The sequence below is a fragment of the Oryza brachyantha genome, chromosome 10 (assembly GCF_000231095.2).
Source record: "Oryza brachyantha chromosome 10, ObraRS2, whole genome shotgun sequence".
Lineage (NCBI taxonomy): Eukaryota > Viridiplantae > Streptophyta > Magnoliopsida > Poales > Poaceae > Oryza > Oryza brachyantha.
The window spans coordinates 575,599-599,245 of NC_023172.2; the positions used below are offsets into that span (position 1 = coordinate 575,599).

At 45.6% G+C, this 23,647-nt stretch overlaps 1 protein-coding gene and 1 pseudogene across 1 annotated transcript; one reads left to right on the forward strand and one right to left on the reverse strand.

Annotated features, from left to right (window-relative positions):
• Positions 1-2,827: 2,827 nt before the first annotated feature.
• Positions 2,828-5,377, forward strand: LOC102712116 (annotated as a pseudogene).
• Positions 5,378-7,814: 2,437 nt separating this feature from the next.
• Positions 7,815-11,723, reverse strand: LOC102710620 (transmembrane 9 superfamily member 3-like). Its single transcript, XM_006661543.3, has 7 exons — positions 11,490-11,723; positions 10,727-10,767; positions 9,892-10,468; positions 9,550-9,687; positions 9,292-9,448; positions 8,666-9,150; positions 7,815-8,387 (listed from the first exon to the last, which is right to left on the reverse strand). Exons 1-7 carry the CDS (start codon positions 11,630-11,632, stop codon positions 8,168-8,170), a joined length of 1,761 nt encoding a protein of 586 aa, XP_006661606.1. The 5' UTR covers positions 11,633-11,723; the 3' UTR covers positions 7,815-8,167.
• Between the last annotated feature and the right edge of the window lie 11,924 nt (positions 11,724-23,647).

The window sequence follows — 23,647 nt, forward strand, 5'->3', positions numbered from 1 at the left end:
CATTTGTATGACACTCTGTTTGGTTAATATCATAATCGTAAGTTGTCACATTTTTTTCTATATGACCCTAAATATCATATATATTGTAGGTTAGTATTGGATAAGTTATGGTTACCATGTTCTTAGCCACACTTTTTGTGACAACGATATTTTTTATAAAGCATGGTTTGGTAAAGCTAGAACAGAGAATTTCCCATCCTTAACAGTAAGAAGGTATCAAATTTTGGACCATTGATTCAAAGAGTTGGACGGCCTAAGATGGCCATGCTTGTATTGCACCATGTCCACCAGGGACCACGTTTCTTTTACTAAGCTTTAGACTTAAGAGCATAGTTTTGCATGTAGGCTCGTCTCCCAACTCTATCCCATCTGGTGGCAATCCATTGAATCGAATAGAAGTTAAAGTCGAAGAGGAATCGAGGAGCTAGGAGGGGCTACGTCTATCCCCTCAATTAGACATTGGAAGGAGAAGGATGCTAGGTTATGGTGGCCAGTTGACGGAGGCTTGCAGGAGCCAGCAGCTAGATTTGGCGAAGACAAGCAGGCGACGGCCTATAGTCTTGAGGGTGTGCCCTAGTAGGCATATAGGTTCACCTGGCACCATGATATCTTGTTGGCTCTAGCTAGTTCTAGCTTCACTTGGTCATCATGTGCCCCCCTGGCTACAAACGCAGCCGCTGTCTAGCTGAGTAATCAGGCCTGCCATCTTCAATTGGGAGTTTTTCTAGTACGCGAACCAATTTTTTCCTATCCCTATGTGTCTACAAATCGAACAATCGGATTTCAATGGTATTTCGTGATACCTCCTTGAATGATGAAAAAAATATGTATCCATCTGTTGTTCGTGGCTTAATTCTTGGCCTATTCATCAATTTAAGAAATTACTTTTCTTTGCTGTTTGTTTTTGTTGCGTAGGAGATTGTTATATTCACTCTTGAAACATTTTTCGGTCCTATACAGCCAACAAATCAATCCATTGGTTTTCTCTATCATGTCCCTCCACCCAAAAAAAAAGAAACACCATTTTCTGTCACTACGTGTAACAGTATGAAAAATTCGGGGATAAGCAGCATTATAGTCGAGAGGTGAATTTTAAGTTTAAGGACGTAAATGGCACCGACACGTGTCTTTTTTAATATTTATCTGGTAACTAGAAAAATGTCCTGAGGTGCAAATCGTCTCTCTTGTCACTTATGCTTACAAACTAAAACTTAACCTAAATGGTGTTGATTTTATGATTTTTAATTGTATTTTATATTTCTATTGTTGTTTTTTGACCATTAAGAATACATATATAAAATTTAACTACAAATTTTTGTTGTCATTAATAAATTATTTATCTTAATCGCTTATGTTTATTTTGAGTGAAATAATGAGCCATGTATGATGCCGAAACAGATGGGGACATTTACTTAATTAAGCCTGCCGTCTGGTTGGTGGCCTGTGTGGCTCTGATGTTCCCACAGGGACCAATGCAATTTCCCCTATTGCAGCTTGCACATTTTTTTTTTCTGTTATGATAATAGAAAGCACAGTTATATCTCCATCGTTTGATATGGAGCTTTTACTGCAGAAAGAAAAATAGGCATATGTTCATGAAATATACCACCATCAACCCCCTCACAAAAGAAAAAGCCTCTATTCTCAAATACTCCTTCTCCATTTGCACGGCTTGTGTTATTTAAAAAAGTTTTATGATTAGTATTTTTATTGTTATTAGATGATAAAACAAAAATAATATTTTATGTGTGACTATTTTTAAAAAATACAAAATTTTCAATAAAACAAGCGGTCAAATGTTGGACACGGAAATCCACAAATATAGTCATATTAAGACGGATGCAGTAGATTTCATAGTAGAATACAAGCAGTGCAATATAAAAACCTTAAGTAATTAAACAATATAGAAATATTAGGATTTCACATGAAACATGATATTGATAAAATTTGCATTAAAGTACTTCTATATGGGCATATTTTAATAGCTTTTATTTACTAAGTAGCGGTGAAATGTGTATAAGAGATAATATCAGAGACAAGAAAAAAAAGTTAGTAAAAAATAATTCCGGTAGTACATCACCCAAGTGGAGCTATGGCTATCAATTTTAGAGGTACAACCATCGGTACGGGTGGATAACGAGTCGGCTCGGTTCGGCTTGGTCTAACTCGTTAAGATAATGAGTTGGCTCAGCTCGTCTCGTTATAAAGCTCGAACTGGCTCGTTAGGCTTGTGAGCCACGTATGAAAAGTTAACCTAAACAATTTTTCAATAGATTATATAAGCAAATTTTCAGTTCAAACATGCAAATCATATAAAATTGTATCTAAATATTAAAGTTTGAACTAACAAATCACATGGTGGACCTATAAAGTACTGAACCCATGTATTCCGGGGTGGAATCAATGGACGTCGGGAAATCATGTATTTTTGGTCTAGCTCGTTAGGCTCGCGAGCAACTTATGAGCCAACTCGAGCTAGCTCGTTATCTCTAACGAGCTAGCTAGCTCGGCTCGTTATAAAAATCAAACGAGCCGAGCCGAGTTTGTCATGAGTTAAACGAGCTAACGAGTCACGAGCTTTTTGTCCATCCCTAATCATCGGTCAATCTTCCAACTTCAAAAGGCTGATATATGAGTTCTATATCTTTTATGAGTCCACGCGTTAATAACCTATGTTAGAGCATAGTATATAAAAATGATTTTTTTATCATGCTTATAAGCATCAGGCACCAAAGATTTCAGTACAAAATTACCATACGTTAATCTATTTTTATATTTTGAGATAAAAAGATGGTGTAAAAAAGAGAGACTCATCTCGCACGAACCTACAGGGCGCTACCTCCATTTATTAAACTGGGCCTTACACTCTCCAGTGTCAAATTCCCAAAATTATTTTGGGCAATTGCAGCTTGCTCATATACCTAACTCCTCTCCTCAATCCAGTTCTTCCGTTTGCCCCTTTCTTCAAATTTATTCAAAAGCTGAATGGAAGCAAGAGCAATGGCAAAGGAAGAGGAGGAGGAGGAGAGGAGGCCTCTGCTTGGTGGTGGCAAGGGCGGCGGGTGGAGGGCGTGCGTGCTGATTCTGGGCACCGAGCTGAGCGACTGCCTCGCCTTCGCCGGCGTCGCCAGGAACCTGGTGAGCTACCTCACCGGCGTGCTCGGCGAGAGCAATCTCGCCGCCGCCAGGGACGTGTCGGCGTGGACGGGCACCTGCAACCTCACCCCGCTCCTCGGCGCCTTCATGGCCGACTCCTACTTGGGTCGCCGCGCCACCATCGCCCTCTTCCTCTCCGTCTACACCATCGTATCCACCCCGCCCATCTTCCTCACTTTCTTATCTTTATCTTTGGGCTGCGATTTCAACTTGTGTACAAGCAAACCCCAATTTTAGTCAATTATTACTCTAGAAAAAATATATTCTTTTTTGCATAAATAATTTCTTGGATTAGAGGAACAGTATATGCAAACAAGAATTTCTTAAAGGAAAACTAAATTCTTGGAGAAATTTCCTAGTTTTTAATGTGATAATTTGAATATCCAAGTCTTTTGTTGGATTTCTATCATCTGAACTTTTTTTGTGAATGGAGTATTGTTTTTAAAAGATTCAGAGAATGACTGAAAATATCTGCATATGCCAATCAAGAAATTCTGCGAAACATCAACCATAAAAAAGGGAAATCTTAGTGCTTTTTTCATAAATTAATTTGGTCAGTTTTTATGCTATATATATATATATATATTGATTTAGTGATGCATGTAAAAAAGGACCGGAATTTGAGAAATTTTATACTCAAATCAGATGTCGAACTGACAGGGCATGATCACATTAACCCTGTCGGCGTCGTTTACGACGTCCTCCTCCGCCACCGGCGACGGCGTCCTCCACACCACCGTGTACCTGGGGCTATACCTCGTGGCCCTCGGTGTCGGCGGCATAAGGCCATGCGCCTCGCCGCTGGGAGCCGACCAGTTCGACGACGCGGCCCCGGAGAGGGCGTCCTTCTTCAACTGGTACTACTTCTGCGTCAACGTCGGCTCGCTGCTGTCGGCCACCGTGCTGGTCTGGGTGCAGGACCGCACCGGCTGGTCGCTCGGCTTCGGCATCCCGGCGGCGGTCATGGCCGTCTCCCTCGCCGTCTTCTTGCTCTGCGCGAGGATGTGCGGCCTCCGGAACGCTCAGACGCCGACGGGGAGCCCCCTCACGCGCCTCTGCCAGGTGGCCGTCGCCGCCGTGAGGAAGCGCGCCGTGGAGCTGTCCGGCGACAGCTCACGCCTGCATCAGCTGCCGGATGGCGACCACCGGATCATCGAGCACACGGACCAGTTCGCGTTCTTGGACAAGGCGGCGGTCCTCGTCGACGACGACGCCTCGCCGGAGGCGACCAGCCCGTGGGCGCTGTGCACGGTGACGCAGGTGGAGGAGCTCAAGATGCTGCTGCGGCTGTCCACCGTCTGGCCGCCGGTGGTGTTCTTCTTCGCCGTGACGGCGCAGATGCCGTCGACGTTCGTGGAGCAGGGGAAGGCGATGGACACCCGCGTCGGCCCGGTCGACGTGCCGCCGGCGACCATGTCGACCTTCGAGGTGGTCAGCATTCTCCTCTGTGTCCCCGCCTACGACGCCGTGCTGATGCCGCTCGCCCGCCTCGTCACCGGCAACCGCCGCGGCCTGTCGCAGCTGCAGCGGCTCGGCGTCGGCCTGGTGCTGTCGGCGCTGGCCATGGCGTACTCGGCGCTGCTCGAGGCGAGCCGACGCGCCGACGAGCATCATGTGGCAGGCGCCGCCGTACATCATGCTCGGCGCGGGGGAGGTGTTCACCAGCGTCGGCTTGATCGAGTTCTACTACGACCAGGCCCCGGACACCATGAAGAGCCTGTCGACGGCGCTGAGCTTCGTCGCCGTGGCGGCAGGCAGCTACCTCAACTCTGCCGTCGTGGCAGTGGTGGCGTGGGCGACGGAGCCGGAGGAGGGAGGCGGCGGCGGGTGGATCCCCGACGATCTCGACCATGGACGGCTTGATTGCTTCTTCTGGTTGATGGCCGGGCTCAGCTGCCTCAACCTGCTGGCCTTCGTTTTCTCTTCTATCAACTACACCTACAAGGATTCTTCCAACTACTGACAATGTCTTGTTTTTTCATTCATAGGAAATAGTATATCCGTACTACTCCCTCCGTTTTAGTTTAGAAAAATATTTTTTTTCCTTTGAGTCATCTATGAATCCATATTCATAATATCCATACGAATCTTGAGAAATTAAAGACATCTTGTAACCTGAAATAGAGTTCAGCCATTGCCCATTGTGCTTTCACCCTAAGAAAACAAAACAAAATCTAACCGTGTGAAGTATCATAATTTGCAAGAAGTGAGTGGCCGAGGATAGTTCCATTCACTATGGTTTATTTAATTCGGGCTGTTCAAATTGTGAACTAAGAATTTCTCTCATCTGAATTCTGACAACTCATCAGCATTGTTTCCAAACATCAAAAGAATGGAATAGTGTAAAATGCTAAGCATGGTTTCCGCAACATTCATTCAGATTACATTGACATAATACATAAAAAAATTCCGTCATAGAAACTAGAACATATTTACTGCTAAATTGAAGTTCATAGAATAATGTCTAGAGAATTACATTGCAGCAGCTGCCTGTGGATTCTTTCAGCTAACCAATAGATTGACTATGGTGTACTCATATTCGATTGATTTGCACGTTGAAGATGCTACACGTCAATTAATATACAGTTTCGAGGACAAAGTTGCCATTTGTTTATAGATTAATACTACTTTCGTTTCATATTATAAGATTTTTTATCCATATATCAATATATATGTTTTATAATATATTTAGATTAATTAGCATACGATACAGAAAAGACAAAAAAGATTATATACGGAATAAAGGAAATACTCGGTACGTCTTTGATGACCATCACATAAGCCCGTCTCTCTCTCAGTGGTTAGGAGGCGGTGGGAGGTTGCGAGGGACAGTGTGATTTGGCAATGAAGGCAGCACATGCCTTATTATGATATGATAGGGGAAAGAAAATGAAAATCACATCAGTGACGTGTAGCTAGACAGACAAATGGCAAATTATGAACAATTTTCTCTCAGCTAGAAGCTTTTGATTGGTATCGACGAGAAAGTCTTCGTCGTCTCCAAACGTACAGCACAGCTCCTCCATCTCTGTCTTGCTCTCCCTCTCCCTCTCCCTCTCGTGTCATCGTCTTGAACAAGTTGTTCTCTATTTTCGTTGCGGATCCGACATGATATGGTACTTATTACCTCTAACTAACATCAAACACAATTCTATTCTACCAGACAACATTATCCTTTAGCCCCGATACATGTAAACATTTAAATACCTTTTACTTTCTTCATGTGCAAATGTTTGATATTGGACGTCAAACAAAAATGTTGGGAGTATTACGAAGTGTTGGATTTTTACCTTTTTACGCAGACACTACAAACATTCTTGATTTCTTTGTTTCTCAAAAAAAATTTACCGTGTGACTGAATATCGTCTTCGAATTGGAACAGAGTAACAGCAATTTGCTGCTGCTACTTTAAATTTTGTAAGATAGGTATCCCTAGATTCATCATGAAAAGTACTTTTATGGTTTAAAATCATCAAAAATGTACTCTATCAATTTTTTTTATCTCATTAACTTTTGGATCTATGTTTAATCACAAAAAATAATTAATAATTATGTAAATTTTTAATAAGATGAATTTTTAAACATACATCAAAGATCAACGATATCAAGTTAGAAAAGTTAGAAAATTCAGAGATTGTACTAGAGTTGTCATTTTTTGTTACATGCCCCGTTTCCATAAAAATTGCTAATCTAAGCTCCATGTTGAACTGTCGTAGTTCAATGGGCCCCATATCGAACGGCCAGCAGTCGACTGAGAAGGGGATTAGACGGCTACGAGTTCGACAGGGCTGTCGAACTTCCCTTGTTCGACAGGCCCTGGAGCAGTTCGACAGGGACGGTGGGAGGACCCAATCGGCCTGCAGCAGTTTGACAGGGACGGTGGGAGGGCCCTATTGACCGGCAGCAGTTCGACGGGGGCGGTGGGAGGACCCTACCAGCTGGCAACAGTTCTAACAGACCTCGCGACGCCAGGTGGTGGGCTGAGTCAAATGTTAGGTGTTTCATAGGAGCATCTGTCGAACAACAACAGTTCGACAGGGCCTAACCAATTACTCTCCATTCAACAGGGAACTAAATTTAAGATTTCACACAGGCGGCCTCTAATTTTGTGATTTTCCATTAAAATAATAATATTCTTCAAAAAAAATTTACAGTTATATATATGCATAAAAGTATATTTAACAATAAATGAAATAATATAAAAATAATTAATAACTATGTAAATTTTTTTGAATAAGACGAATAGTCAAACGTGTATAAAAAAAGTCAATGGTGTTAAACATTTATGGTCAGAGGTAGTATTATCTTCAATGTAACTCAAGATCATCCCTTGAATTAGAGAAAAGATAGTTGTGAAATTTGCCAATGAAGAAGTACAAACTGCTTGTCAGGGATATATTGATAAAGAGGTTTTTTTACCATCTTAAGATGGTACCTTAAGATATCACATTTGTATATATAGTATAAAAACTTATACCTCCGGTTACTAAATACCTAGAGGAAACAAAACTTTACACTAAAAATTTTATACCTCAGTATTTTACATAGGACCATAAACTTTCTCTATTGATACAGGTAAATAAGAAGCCATAAGTTGCATCAAGTGTTTACAGAGACTAGAGTGGTGAAGGCCTGAAGGGTAACAGCAGATAACATAGTTTCTGTCAAATTCCATTTACTATGGGTTTTTTGTTTGTTCTGCATCAATAATTCAGTCTACATATTCAAGAGGTTGCTCCTCTGAATTCTTACAATTCATCAGAAATGTCTCTCAACATCAAAGGAATGGGATGGTGTAAAAATGCTAAGATGATTGCTGCAACAATGGTGCAGATTACAAGGACCATAACACATAAAAGAGCCACAAAATTACCACATCAGTCATACAAAATGGAGCAGGTTTTCTGCTCACTACTTCGGCTATGGATAATGGCTAATTTCTAGTATTGCATCAGCTACCTCTGGTTTCTTTCATCTCTGGTCTTCACCAATAGATCCAACTATGCACAGTTTACTCACATTTAATAGATTTGTATATGTGGCGAACGAACAGCAAGGAGGCACGGAAACCCACCATGCCCAGCATAAGGAAGAAGGCATAGCAGATGCATGCCATGTAACCAAAGAAGAATGATGTCTGCATGAACCCAGACATGTCAGACCGTTCATGGTAGTAGTATAAGCAGTAGCCGAAGACGAAAAACCCAGTTGATCCACCACACAGGAATGACCTGGATCAGAAAAGTATAAATGCACTTGAACTTGCAAAGCATAGCATAGAATGGCAACTTCAAGTCCTGAGAGAACCAAATGCCAACAAACACTGGGATATCTAATGAAGAAGACAACTCTGTTTTGATGCTAGTATGGAAATGATGTGAAATCCAGCAAGAAAATAGAAACATAATTGATCCAATAAACAACTGCAGGAATCTCAGATGCAGTGAGGTACTGATGTTATAGGCAGAACAAGAAAATGGTACTATAGTAGAAGGCTAAGGAAATATACCTCCACCACCACTCGTGGTCTTCAGAAGTAAGTTGAAAGTAGGTTAAAGCAACAGTAATGAAGGCAGTAACGATAAGGAGGATGATGAAAACTATAAACAGAATGCTGTAAATTGTGTAGATCCTGTGTCCCCAGATGCTTGCAAAGATGTAGTACAGCTCAATGTAAATGGCACTGAAAGGAAGAAAACCAGCCATTGCCATCTGTGGAATGGTTCTCCGGTACCAGGCAAGCGGTGGAACCTCTCTTGGGAATTTGGTGGTGCGACAAGGTGCCTGGAACTCATTTTTACTGTTCTTCCCAGCAATACCTCCCAAAACAAGTAAAGGAAATGTAACCAGTGTCCATATGAGCATAATGACACAGATAGTACCAAAGGGCAATGCTGCAGTTGAATTATAAGCAATGGCAACAGTGTTCAAGAAACAGAATGTCAGAAAGAGAGGTCCACAAAACAGGCATCCAGTTAATAGCAGGTTCCTCACCTGTAAATACAAAAGCTAAGAGGTCAATTGCAGTCCTCATACACGATGACAATATCGCAAGCAAATTGGAATACCAAGATGATACAAGCCCTGATCCTAAGGCTTTTATGCAATAAAAATCTGTACTAGTATAGAACATACCCAGTTGTTTCCCTCAAGCTGACAGTAGAAAGAAGTTGCACTGTACCCAGCAATGCCTGAAGTGAGTGCATAAATGACAACGAGTGCAGTAAAGAGTGCACCCCGGTTGTAAGGATAGAATACTCCAACCAGTGCAAGTAGGAATATAAATGTTGTGCTGCAGGGGCCAGCATATGAATTGTTAGATAAGTGTATATGCTCTGTCAAAATACTAACACCACAGGAAAATTCAGGGAGTAAACACTAATCAACACTTACAGAGCAAACAGCTGAGTGCCTGTACCAATAGCAGCAGAAAACAACGACTTGTTATTGGGGAACCGAAAGACATCCCCATGAATATACTTCCATCCCGTTTCTTCCTGCTCATCAGGTTCCTCTTCATCATGGGAATACCTTCAAAGGGAAGAATAATAGTAACCTTGAGAAATCAAAGCTATGAATAAAGCTATATAAGTAATGGTCTAGGAGACTTTGATCTTAGATGTGACTGAAGCTAGAGAATTTCAATATAAAACATATCTGTGGTCATTAGAACAAACTCTAATCTTAAAAATCGAATCAATCGCCACACAGCATGGATAGAAAATGATAACTTACTTGACAAAATCATTCTTCAGTACACGCATGAGGATCGTTGCCAGAAATCCTAACAAGAGGAGAACTGTGACACAAGAGTTTATAATCGAAAACCAGTGAACTTCCAAGTGATGTGGCATAACGGATGAGCTTGAGTACTTCTCCATCCTCTTCTCAAATGGTGTCTGTGTCTCCTTCCACTTGGCTGTATAAAGGAATTCAACATCGACTTCCTTATCTTCTGTCAAGTCCACTACTGTATTCTGATCAGTGTGCACATTGATTTCAATTACATGGTCATTATTGTAAAGGATGTCAAAGATGAGGTGCCTGTAAAGATAGTACTTATCCCCTCCATCTGCTTTTTCTGGCTTAGTCCCAATAAATCCCCAAAGGGGAAGGTCATCATAGTACATCTGGAAGTAGTAATCCTTGGAAACTGCATGCCGGAACTTGATAACATCATCCTTGGTGAGCTTTTTAGAACAAACAAACTTTGCATCATAATCTACACGGAAATCAAGCTTGTAAGGTGCATCAACCAAACGATCCCCATTGAGGACTTCACCAAGGGCTTCAATCTTGTCCTTCACTTTATCTGTAATTGATGACAACACAGATAACTTGAGTAACAAAAGAACTGAAGTTTTAAGTCAAAACTTGAGCTTTCTGCAAAATTACGCATCTAAGCATCAGAGAAACAAGTCTAGTCTTGCAAAAGAATCTTTCTTGTGTACAGTAAAGAAGTCATTTATTTCATCCAAGTCAATGGCCCACTTGGGAGATTACAGTTTACTATGAAAACATAAGGCGGATTACAGCTAGCAAAACATTAATTAATTAAGGAGAATCTAACCTGGGGCACAAAAGGGCAAGTCAAAATACCGGTAAGTCTCGCTGCAAGTGGAAAAAAACAATGTTAGAATAAGATAAAGCTGAACCTTACATCTACAAGTGTGATTCTACAATATATACAAACTAGAAGTTATCTATAACTCTGCTTCAAGCATTTGGCATTTGACAAATCCAATTCGCTACTAGGGCAATAGTTGCAGTCTTAGTAACTGTCAGGTAATGAGATCCATTATATCATCAGTGCCTTAATAATGTATGAGATTTTGTTTTTTATTAAGCTCTTCTTTTAATGGTATTACTTTTATTTAGGCTAAAATGGTAAATTTTTGTGGTGCTTGTCCCGGGAGAATTGACTATCATAATAGTTTAGGGTACATTGGTTACAGTGAAAGCAAAAGGAGCACGCATTTAGTCCTAAATTCGGAATTATTTGGACGAGTATTCTGCAGGTTCGAACTCATCAACTGTGCTATATAGTATGTTGTTGCAGAACGGCCGCAGTACAGTTTCAGGAAAGAAAATAATTAATTATCGCTTATATACTTTGAGGGTGGTAGAAAAAACAAAAAATAGTAGCAAAGATTGGTTCTGGAATTGGGCCAGGAAAAGATTGAGAAACTGTAATTCAGTGTAGTGGATATGGATCGATAATCTGGAAGGTGGCAACCGAATGAGGGTGGAATGAAAGGGGATCTATCAACATCATCGACACACATAAACGCAAGGGGATAATAAGAGAGAAGAAGTAGAAGCAACCAACCAACCTGGGGTTGTGGAAAGGGCCGACCTTGTTGGCGTAGAGAGGCACGGCGTCGCCCGGCCTGAACCGGTGGCTGTCCGCCGTCGCGCAGCCGACCAACAAGGCTAGGGCGAGGCCAGCACCAAGGAGGAGCTTCGCCGCCGCCATTCCCCCCGTCCCGTGTGGTCTTGAGAGCTGGAGCTGGAGCCAGGCCCAGGGGAGAAGGAGCCAGGGAAGTGAAGGGATTAGGAAACGCGTTGCATTGGTTTACTCCATCCCATTTATTAGTACTTGTGATGCAACTGTAGTAAGCTTCCACTCGACCCCCTTTCATTGTCGGTGGCAACGTATACCATCGTACCCTACCACCCAATGATCTAACAGCACATTTCGAGTAAAATCCACCTAAACAGTTTGTTTTGCATTTAATTTAATTAATTATCATGGTTATGAAGATTTGACTAAAATTTCTACTAAACGATAAATATTTCTAACCCAAGAAAGAGAGCATTCGTAATGAACTAAAACCAAAACGTCGAAAATTAAAACACATGTAATAGTGTAACGATAGGTTTCTTCGGAATAAATATATCGTGGAAAAGTGTGTGCGTGATTGGGATGGGTTGACCGTGGGTAATTTAGGGTCAGCTCTAGTTTTACCATAAAATAAAATTAAATTTACTTAAGCTAGAGTCGACACTAAAATACCCGCGGATCGATCCACAGTCGTCCCCAGTCCGTGCTAAGAGACCTACTTCCCTCTATTTTAGCAAAAATGAAATTTCTTGCGACAAATTTAGACATATGCTATGTCTAATATCCCTTCCTAGAAATAATTGATTAGACATAATGTGTTAATCGATGCGGTTTAAATTAAGACGGGTGTTTGTGCACAAATCTTATATAAAGACAAGTTATGGACAGACAAAGTATTTATGTAAGTTGATAATCTATATTGATGGTCGTGTTACTCTGATTTTTTTTCTTCTTAAAAAACCATGTAATTGAGTTAGTGTTGAAATTATATATGCCGACATTTTACAGCAAAATCCTAATAGATCATGCATGATTTTGGAAACTGCTTAGCTCACTGCCTCTTCCAACTCGTTGTGCGGTCATACCGAACCGTATTTTTCAGCGTTAGTTTCTGGTTCGGCAAATTGCCACTATTTTCTTTCTACATTTTCTTTTGTTTCATCTAATTAGCTAAAGTACTCTACTTTCCTACCAAGCGTGGTGTTCGATCTATTAAAATTAGTGGAATTTGGGGTTTTCGCCTTGATGCAAAGTTTGGCCACCCAAAAAAAATGTTGCTAATTAATACGTGTGCTGTAGCTAGTGTGGCGTTAGTGGGAATGGCACTGTCACGCGTGCATAGTCGATCAGTGCATGACAGCCTAACACATTAGATTTTCTAGTGTCAAACCACGATTCATTAGGGCTACGTGTAGCTATTGCTGGCTTTATTTGGTAAATATATATTTTTTCCTTTATAAGAAATAGGAATGATTAATTGATTTACAACGAGACTTTACCTTGCATGCTAGGCCGCCAGTGTCGCTACTGTTGGATCTCTTAGAGAGTAGAGTGGTCATGCCCCTCCTCCCTCTGCTAAAGTTATCTTTTGTTTCTTAGTCGCGCGTCTATTGTTTTGTATTTTATCTTTTTGGGTCTTAGCCTTAAGCATATCAGGTCTTTAGGTGTCGTGTATCAAAACTTTTTTCTGCTAATATTATATTAACGTGCAAGTGTTTTGCGCGTTCAAGAAAAAAACTAAATACTCTACTAATTAATTAATTAATTAATTATGTATGCTACTATTTTGGCGAAAAATATAACATATAGTAGATACTAAAAGTATATATACCGAGCCAGGCCGCGTTCAGATGGTATGGATAGTAATAGATTAGTACATAATTAATTAATTATTAATTATTAAAATATATAAAATAGATTAATATGATTGTTTAAAACAACTTTTCTACATAAATTTTTTACGAAAAATACACCGTTTAGTAGTTTGAAAAACGTGCGCACAGAAAATGAGGAGAAAATGAAAAGAGATAAGTTAACTAAGCCGGACAGCGAACGCGGCCTCACTCCCATTTTGATTTGTGCCACGGTGGCGCTGACGGGAAAATGGTTAGGTCCCTTCATCTTTTTTTTCACCATTAACATCGTATTATCACTAGGATGGAAAAAGTCTACTGAAAAAAGTCACTGGAAGTCCATAAACTTAAAAGACAAGTTTGTTTCGTCCCTTAACCGCAATACTTAAAAATATATACCCTTAAACTCATATAATCCGTTAAAAAAAATTCCCCTTGACAGTATTGACTTATAATTTTTTTTTACTGGTTTGGTGAGGCGCACAGTGGTCTCACATATCAGTTTTTTTTAACTTTTAGAGGATTGACAAACAGGGATTTTTTTTTGCTCTATGAAGAATGCCACCCACACGTTGCTCACCCAGAGCACGACCACCGTCCACGACGCCTGTGCGCACGCCGGCAACGCCTCCCCAGCGTTGTCCACCGCACAGTAGAACCGCACCATCCTCACGAACCACGCCGGCGCGAGCACCGCCCTCATGGCCGTGTACGCGGCATAGAATGAGAGCGACATCCTCGCGTGCGCCGCGGCGGCCACCAGCGAGCGTCCACAGGTTCTACGCCAGGCTGGTGGCCTCGGCGAGCACCTCCATGGTGAGCAGCGCGTAGGCGCCCCACCGCGCCGCGGCACGGCCGGTGGCGAGTGTAATCTTGGCTCGCCGGCGCTTGCCGCAGGAGTCGAGACAAATAACCAGGATCAACAAGTTTACGCACGCGAAACACAGTAGAAAATACGAGAGAGATTTTTGGTGCCGCAATTTGAAGCAGCTGTTGGTTGATTTATCGGTTAGCCGATATTTAGGAAAGGATATAACCACCGTAATCCTATCCGTAATCCATCTCTAACTCTGAAATTCGTAACTCTTATGGGCCGTAACTGCGATCGGTGGTTACGGGTCAGAATCGGATTAGGAAAAGCCCCCGAGGCCCACCAGTGCTATATAAAAAGAAGAGGAGCCCACGGAGACGCTCGTGTCGCTTATTCTCTAAACCAGAAATTCGAAATCAAGCTCTCCCGATCAGAGAAGCGCTGGAAGGGTTTCGTGCGGCGATTCTAGGGCAGTGCCGTTGCAGACCCGAAGGTCGGAGATTCAAATCAGATCACCGGCGAACTAATCTCGCCAGAGACGAAGGAAAGAAGACGGAATTGAAGAAAAGAAAAGAAGGGAATCAGATGGCTTCACCTGCAGGTTATTTAGTTTTCCGCATTTGAATTAATCGGTGATCATGTGCTGATTAGGGTTTAAATTCGTAATCTATTGTTTATGATTGAATTGAATTATCTAACATTGTGGTATCAGAGCAATCCTAATCGGATTTGATCCCATCACTGATTGATTATGAATCAATTGATTGTTTTTCGGTCTGTTAATTAATATAATCGGTGAAGGATTCGAGTTAGCTGCATACACTGTTGTTGATTCGAATTCCAAACCGAGAAATCAAAACCTCAAACCCTAGATCAAATTACAGTCAACCAATCTATTCGATCCGGCTTCGGATTGAAGAAAGCTCACCGGAGCAATGCCGGTCGTCGCCGTCGCCGTCGGGTGGGCTTCGCCCATCCGTGCGTGCGCCGGTGCCGCCGCTATTTGCGCCGGGGATCGGCCGCCATCCACCGCCGCCGCCGCCGAGCGGGATTCGACCCGTGCGTGGCACGCGCGCATGCGTGGTTGCCGCGCGCCGGCGCAAGGGCGCCGCCGCCTCCGTTCTCCTCCTCCGGCCACGCCGGCTCCGCCGCACGTGCGCCGTCACCGTCGCCGGACCTCCGTACCGACGGGAAACGGCCGGCTTGGGCGCCGCTGCCTTCGGGCGCGTTCGCCCCCCCAGCCGACGGGCGACGGGCGTGCGCCCTCCCCGCCGGACCGCCGCCGCCATCTAGCGCCGGGCGCTCGCCGCCCGCCCCCAGAGAAAGAGGAGAGAGAGAGGAATCCGAAGAGTGAAAAGCGGCTAGGGTTAGGGTTTCGGTCGCGGGGTTTTTTTTTTGATCTCGTCGCACCAAATCCTGGCCGTCCGATCAGATCAGACGGCCACGGGCCGAGCGCCCTTATTCCTGGGCCACCGCCATCATAAGGGCCGTCGGCGCTCATGGGCCGACTCGGCCGTGTGGGCCGGTGCCCCTACGCGCGCGCTGCCTAATGGGCCGGCCTCTCGTGGGCCGGCCCGATAAATGGACAGGCTAAAAAAAAATAAAAAAAATGATTATTTTTTTATTCCATAAATTAGTTTATACCTTGTTATGGGCTGTTTAAAATTAAAAAAAATTGATAAAATATATTTTATTGCTCACAAAATTATTTCTAGTCAAATGGAACCAACGGGAAGTTTGCTAGAAAGAATTTTATGATGTGAAGTTATTTATTGACCAAAGTTATTTATGATTTCACGTCAATTTAAATTTAATTAATTCTTCCTTGATTATTTCTGCCCAACGGTGATATAATTAAGGATTTATTTTATTTTTCTAAGTCTTTTCTGTCCAACGGTGATTAGATTTGGAGAAGTATTATACACATATTATTTTATTTTTTGATCAAATGTTTTATAGTATAAATTGTCATCTGCAGCTTTGTCACAGCTCAAAAGGATTGAGCCACTTGATGGGGCTAATTATGCTGAATGGAAAAACAACATGCTCCTGAATTTGGGGCTGTTGGAAAATGATCTCGCACTTAGAGAGGATCCACCCGTGGAGCCAAAATTAGCTGACTTCATGGATGAGAATGATGAGGAATACACCAATCTCAAGTGGGCTTACGATGAAAAGTGGCCCGCTTGGGAGAAATCAAACAGAGTGTCCCTAATGTACATCAAGAGCAACATCTCTCCTTCTATTATAGGGGGGATTGCTGACTCTGACAATGTTAAAACGTACCTGGCAAACATTGAATCGAACTACAAGGCGTGTACCAAAACCTATGCCAGTACTCTTATCATGAAAATGGGCTCTTCTGTCTATGATGGAAAGAAAGGCATCCGACAACACATCATGGAAATGTCACACATGGCTCATCAACTAAAAACGATGGACATGGAAATTTCGGAAGCCTATCTTGTCCATTTCATCCTGAACTCACTAAACTCTGATTATGATCCGTTCAAAATTCACTACAATACTCAAAGAGAAAAGTGGACCATTTCAGAGCTTATCTCCCACGCAGTGGAAGAGGAAGAGCGTCAAAAGGCCAAAAGGCAGAAACACATTGACCAGCTCAACCTCGTCAACTCTAAGGGCAAGAGGAAGTTCCATCAAGAAGAAGCCTCTGGATCAAAGAAAAAAGGGCAAGCCACCTCATCCTCCGAAACAAGGAGGGAGTAAGGCTGCTGTCACGCCCAGAAATTTACACCAAATTTCTGAACAATAGCATGTATTAAATCTCGGTCCAGGCATCAGCCCGAGTACACACTATGACAAATTAATACACAGTTCCACGGCTTAAAAACAAATAAAAACAATTATCTATCGAAATGCAGCGGAAAAGGAAAACAAACTAAACCATCTAATCTTCAGCTTCAGCTGACGAAGACGGCTCCACACCACAGGCACTCTCGACGGCGGACTGAACCTCACTTCAACCTTCGGAACAACCTTCTGACTCAGGCTCTGGCACTTGCTCTGGTGGGGGAAAAATTAAGCAAGGCTGAGTACAAACCACCGTACTCAACAAGTAACACCCAAGAGAGGAAGAATAATGAATGCAATAGGGTACAAGGAATAGGCTAAGATTAAATTGCACAAAGCTGCAGTAATTTAGCAAAACAGTAAATAGAATAGATTGAAATAAAAGCAAAGCAACATTTAAAATAATCATCCACTGTCCAACGTTACCCCACGTTGCAACAGGCCCAGACCGCTGTCGAACGTTACACCACGTAGTGACAGGGTCCAACCAGTTCCAAGATTAATAAAATTATTAAAGAGGTTCCACTAATCCCAGTGAGTCTGTCGGTTTGCCCAATAACCGCGGGCACGGCTATTCGAATAGTTTTACTCTGCAGAGGTGTACAACTTTACCCACAAGACATGGCTGCCAAGCATGTTACCATGCCCCAACGTATCACCACGATACCTCAGTACGGAAACCATGATAAGACCTTTCACCCAGCCCTCCCTAGACAATCGCACCACACTTCAGGTTTCACCCCCTCCTTTACACCAAGTCGGGCAGTCCCCTCTTGTGCCTTGGTAGATCCGGAAGCAGGAGAAGCTTTCGTTACACCACGATTGCCCGTCCATACTCCATCACGCCTACCCTTGCCTGGGTACGTCGAATAGGGACAAGCTAGATTACGAGTCTCACCGTTGCCCATTCTGGCTTGTGGTTAGTACGTGTAAGACTTTCAGGGTTTCCTGAGAACCGGTCCTTAATTGCCATGGGTGCGACTCTCAAAACCATGCACCCACAGCCCACCATAAGCAATATTTTAGTTGTATTAATCCTCAACGGGAAATGAATAATGATAACAACCATTGAAGGTGTACCAAAGTGCAACAATAATTAAATAATAATTGGTGAGCTAGTTGAACTAAGCATGGCTAAGCATTGACTAACCCTAATTCTAGTCAAATTAACCCTGGGATGACAATAATAAATGGGGATCAACGGATATATAGGTAAATGCCCAATAAAGTAAATACATTTGAATACAATGCATGTTTGAATGTAAAAGCGAGGGATTTTATAAACATAGGTTCAATATGATCAAAGAAGGGTGCCACTTGCCTTGCTTAGACCCACGAGGAACTTCGGCGATGACTTCGGGAGCGAACGGCGCTGCGACGGGGTCAAAACCTACGACAAACAAGGCAAAACAAACAAAACAAGCTAAAAAACTACTGAAACAGAGAAAGAAACTATTTTTAATGGATTCTTGGCATTTTTCTGGATTTAATGAAACTTGAATGGACCTAAACGGAGACTAGATGAATTACTTATGAATTTTAGAAGTTTTCTGGGTTTTTTAGCTAAACAGAAAAGTCCTAAATCAATTATTGCGCAATTAATGGGGCTGCTGACGTCAGCGAGGAGAGAGGAGCTGACGGCTGACAGGTGGGGACCACCTGTCGGTGAGAGAGAGGGGGAGGTGGGCGGCTGACACGCGGGCCCGGGGAGGAGAGAGAGGAAGGGGCTGGCGGGGTGGCGGCTGACGGGTGGGACCCGTCGGTCGGCGACCGTGAAACAGAGAGGAGGGGAGCCGGGTCTGGCCGGGAGAGGGAGAGGGGCGGCGACGTCCGACGGCGATGGACGGCGACCGGCAGAGGACGGCGCCTGGCGACGAGCGGCGCGAACCGGCGGGCGGCGGCGAACGGCGACGGCAGCCGGGAAGCGGGAACATCGGCGTGCGAGCAGCGGCGGCGGGAGCGGCGGCGACGGCGAGGGCCGAGGAGGAAAGGGGAGGTGGCGATGGCGATGACCGGCGGCACGAGGGCATCGACGTCGGCGACACCGACCGGCGACCGAAGGGCGACGACGGCGTCGGCGAGGAGGAGGCAGAGACCGCGGCGGGGTGGCGCGGACGAAGACGGCAGGTGGAGGGCGACGGCGGGCGCAGGCAGCGAAGGCTTGGTGGCCGCGCGACGATGGTGGCGAAGGGCGGAGATGCAACGGCGAGCACCGGCAGCGCCCGACACCAAACGACGGCTCGCGGGATCGGGTGGCGGCGGAGGACGTCGGCCGACGGCGAGCGGCGGGGCGCACTTGCGGTCGCACGAAGAAACAGAGGAAGGGAGGAGAGCGGGCTCACCGGGGTGGCGCGGCGACGACGGCCGATGCGATGAGATCGGTCGGTGCCGGGCGACGGTGGCGCGACGGCGCTGCGGAGCGGCGGCGCAACCGGATGCGGCCAGAGGAGCTAGGCGGGAGCACGAGGGAGGAGTGGGGTGGAGTCGGCCAGGCAGCGACGCAGCTTGGCGGCTGAGCGGCGGACGCGACCGGAGCGGCGGCGCAACCGGAGCAGTGGCGCACGGTGACGATGGCGAACGGCACGGCAACAACGGCGTGACGGCGACGACGAGAAGGCGACAAGCGGGTGACGCGGCGGACGGGACGAAGGGGCGGCGACGAAGCTCGGCGACCACCGGTGGCGACGAGGGCCGGCGGAAGGTCGGCGAGGACGAGGCGGAGGTGGTGACGCGGGTGGGCGGCGACGTCCAACGGCCGACGGGGAAAACGGCGGCTGACGGCGACGGAGGGAAGCTTCGGCGGAGAGGGGGAAAGTGGCGGCGGCGGGCTGGGAGGCGAATTTTATAGGGGCGGCCGGCTAGGGCGGAGGCGGCGGTTAGAGACCACGTTGCACACGCGGGCACGGCGGACGGCGGCCGTTGCGGGCGCGGGAGTTGGAGTCAGCGGCGGCTTCGGCGCGGGAAATCCGGAGAGCGCGGCGACACGAGGCGGCGGCTGGCTGCCGGGAGAAGCGGGGCGGTGGTTGCGTGCGGCCGTTGCGGGACGCGGGCGGGGCGAGGCGGCACGGCTCGGGCGACGGCTCGTGCTCGCGGTGCTCACGGGCGGGGTGGCGTGAGTAGGTGGCGGACGGCCGGAGAATTCGCGGTGGCAGTTGGTGGCGCCCGGGGAAAGCAGAGTGGTTGTTGCGCCGGCGTGAGGGAGCGAGGCGGCGGCGCACACGTGACGCAGCGCAACGGCGGCACACGGCGAGGCGTGGCCGACGCGGGCGACGCGACGCTGAACGCAGGCGAGGCGCGACAGAGCAAGTCTGAGGCGGTGGGCGTAGGCACGACGCAGCGGCAGCGGAGAGCCGACGCGGCGCAGCCGACGGGCACGTGGCGGCGCAGGGCGGCAGGAAGTCGGCGCCGAACGGGGATGGGTGATGACGCGGCTCCGCGACGGCGACCGGAGGTGAGGCGCGAGCTCGACAGGCGGCGGCGAGGCAATGGCGCAGCGACGGCTCGGGGACGACGGCGGCATGTGAGAACGAGAGGAGATCGCGAGGGAAGGCAGGAACGGCACCACGATGGCGTGGCGACTAGGCGCGGCGACACGACGTCGGGCGGCGCGGAGCGACGCGACGGCGGGCTCCGAGGGAGAGATTGAGGAGGAAGGGGAGAGTTCACTGGGTGGACCACGACGACGGGGGGCGGCGGACGACCGACGATGGCCGTTGACCGGCGGGCGCAGGCGCAAAGGTGGAGACCGGCAAAGATGGCGGCGCGGCGATGCAGTCGCGGGTGCGACGCGCGCGGGCGCAGGCGCCGACTGGAGGTGGAAGATGGGGCTGACTGGTGGGGACCACCTGTCAGCGTCCCGGGAGAAGAGGGGAGGCGGCCTGGACTTGGCGCGCGCGTGGTGGCTATGGGCCGTGGCTCGGCCCACGCACGGGAGAGAGGAGAGGCGGATGGGAGAGAGGCTGAGGCGAGCTGAGCGGGCCGGCTGGCTGGGCCGGTGGCCTGCTGGCCGGGAGGAGAGGGAGGAGGAGTGGGCCGAGGGAGGCGATGCAGACTTTGAGCGCCGGTTGGGACACGACTCGGGAAATTGCAGACAGTACACGCATTCACACGACAAAACCAAATCATGCACGAATTAGAGATTCGTACGACAATTTAGATCCGATACGTGAAACCGTGAACTTTTAGCGGAACAACGGCAGGAGTTAACGACCCGTTAAATTGAGATTTAACGACCCGCTAAACTAGAATTAGATGACTTTAACGTTAAACCAATCTACGTTTACGAAATTGAATTCCGCACCGTAGATCAATCTCACGCTAGCTAATAGATTGGAAAACCTAAGCAATTACACGGTAGATTAACGATAGATTGATTTGCATGAATAAAACGTATGCAAACCTGAGGTTTGGTGGAGAGATCAGCAACGGATTGTGGTTGTTCCTCGCTGTTAGGCTAGAAAACCTGAACAATTAAACGGTAGATTAATTTAGATTGATTCGCAAGAATAAAATAGATGCGAACCTGGGATTTGGTGGAGAGAGACCAGCTGGCGACGTGCTACGAACAAGGATGCAGCAGGGCTGCTAGCGGCTTGCTGCGCAGCTGCTGGGATAGGGGCGGCACAGCTGTAGCGGAGACGGAAGGGGCGACTGGAGATGCACGGGAGAGGGAGACGGGGAAAAGAGGCAAGGGTGTAGGGGGTATTTATAGGGGGAAGCTAGAGATAGATCTTGTTATCCATCTCCTATTAACAAGGAATAGATAATGTTTCAAGGGGATAAGATTTAGAATTAATTGGAATTGATTTTTTTGGTGGAGATAGAGATGAGGCTGCATGGCTGGGAGAGGAGGGGGAGAGGATCGTACAGGGAGGAGGAGGAGGAGGAGGAGGTGCGACCAGGAGAGAAAAAAAAAGGAAAAGAGAAAAGAAAAAAGGAAAAGGGGAAAAAAGGAGAAGAGAAAAAGAAAAGAAAAAGGAAGAAGGGAAAAAAAAGAAATTGCCTCCAATTTTGCCGATTTTTATTAAGTTTATTAGACCAAATTTTATTGACTGCAGTTCAAGTATAAATCCTGTTAATCATTTAAAATGCTTTCGGGACATTTTTAGAATATCCGAAAAGCTTCCAATTAATTAAATTAATTTATTACACTGAGTTTTCTCCTGAACTTTAATTAATAAATTATTTTTAATGCATTATTTATTTAATTCTTGGCTTGGGTAAAACTCAGGGCGTGACAGCTGCTCAATCAACTGCTCAACCTTTAGCTGGGCCAAAATTCAAGAATCCTCACTGCACTTTATGTGACAGTGATGGACATTGGCACAAAGACTGCCCCCGCTTCAAGGAGTGGTTGGCCCATAAAGGTATAAATGAAATTAATGAAATTTCCAACGTTAATGAATCCCTATATATTGAGTTTTGCCGGAATTCTTGGTGGGTTGACTCAGGTGCCACCGTGCATGTTACTAATTCATTACAGGGATTGAATGGCGTCCAGACACTAAGAAAAGGGGAGCACATCCTAAGAGTAGCTGATGGAGCAGAGATTGAAGTGGAGGCTGTTGGAGACCTCGCACTCAAGCTTCCCAGTGGCTACAATTTAATACTTAATAATGTCTTAGTTGCTCCTTCCGTTAAAAGAAATCTTATTTCAGTCAGAGTCCTAGCAGAGTCAGGATATGACTGTTATTTTTCCAAGAGAACTTGTTACATTAAGCATCTAAATAAAGTAATTGGTCTTGCCTTCGTGCGAGACAAACTCTACTTGCTCTCTTTGGATCATACTGTGATGAATGTCATAAATGCCTGCAATGATAAAAATGAGACTTCATCGAAATTGTGGCACTGTCGCTTAGGCCACATTTCTAGGGGGAGAATCGAACGTCTCATTAAAGAAGAATTATTACTCCCCTTAGATTTTTCTGACGCTGATCATTGCATAGATTGCGTTAAAGGAAAATTTGCTAAATCAATTAAGAAAGGAGCCACTAGGAGCACGAGTCCACTAGAAATAATTCACACTGATATTTGTGGACCGTTCCCAGTGACATCTGTAGATGGTTTTGATTCATTCATTACATTTACGGATGATTACTCCCGTTATGGATATATTTACCCCATAAGCGATCGTTCTGAATCTCTCGAAAAATTCAAAATATTCAAAGCAGAAGTTGAAAACCAGCACAACGCAAAAATTAAAATAGTGAGATCAGACCGTGGTGGTGAGTACTATGGGAAACATGCTTCATTTGGGCAAAGTCCTGGTCCATTTGCTCAATATCTTCATATTCATGGGATTATTGCACAATATTCCATGCCTAGGGAGCCTCAACAAAATGGAGTGGCAGAAAGACGCAACCGCACACTCATGGAGATGGTGCGGAGCATGCTTAGTCACTCCAACTTATCAAATAAATTATGGATTGAGGCATTAAAAACGGCTGCACACATACTAAACAGAGTTCCAAGCAAGTCCGTGCCGAAAACTCTGTATGAACTGTGGACCGGAAGAAAACCGACATTAAATTATTTGAAAGTATGGGGCTACCGTGCAGAAGCGAAATTATTCAACCCCCAACTGAAGAAACTAGACCCCAAGACTGTGAGCTGTCATTTTATCGGTTACCCGTCACATTCTAAGGGATATCGATTTTACTGTCCAGACCG

Bases quoted from the DNA above. Each gene is read 5' to 3' on its own strand.
- LOC102710620 (XM_006661543.3), bottom strand. From the start codon at position 11,632: ATGGCGGCGGCGAAGCTCCTCCTTGGTGCTGGCCTCGCCCTAGCCTTG. The intron at 10,469-10,726 runs GTTAGATTCTCC...CATCAATTACAG, and splicing joins CTTGCCCTTTTGTGCCCCAG to ATAAAGTGAAGGACAAGATT. The intron at 9,688-9,891 runs GTAAGTTATCAT...TTCCCTTTGAAG, and splicing joins CTGAAGAATGATTTTGTCAA to GTATTCCCATGATGAAGAGG.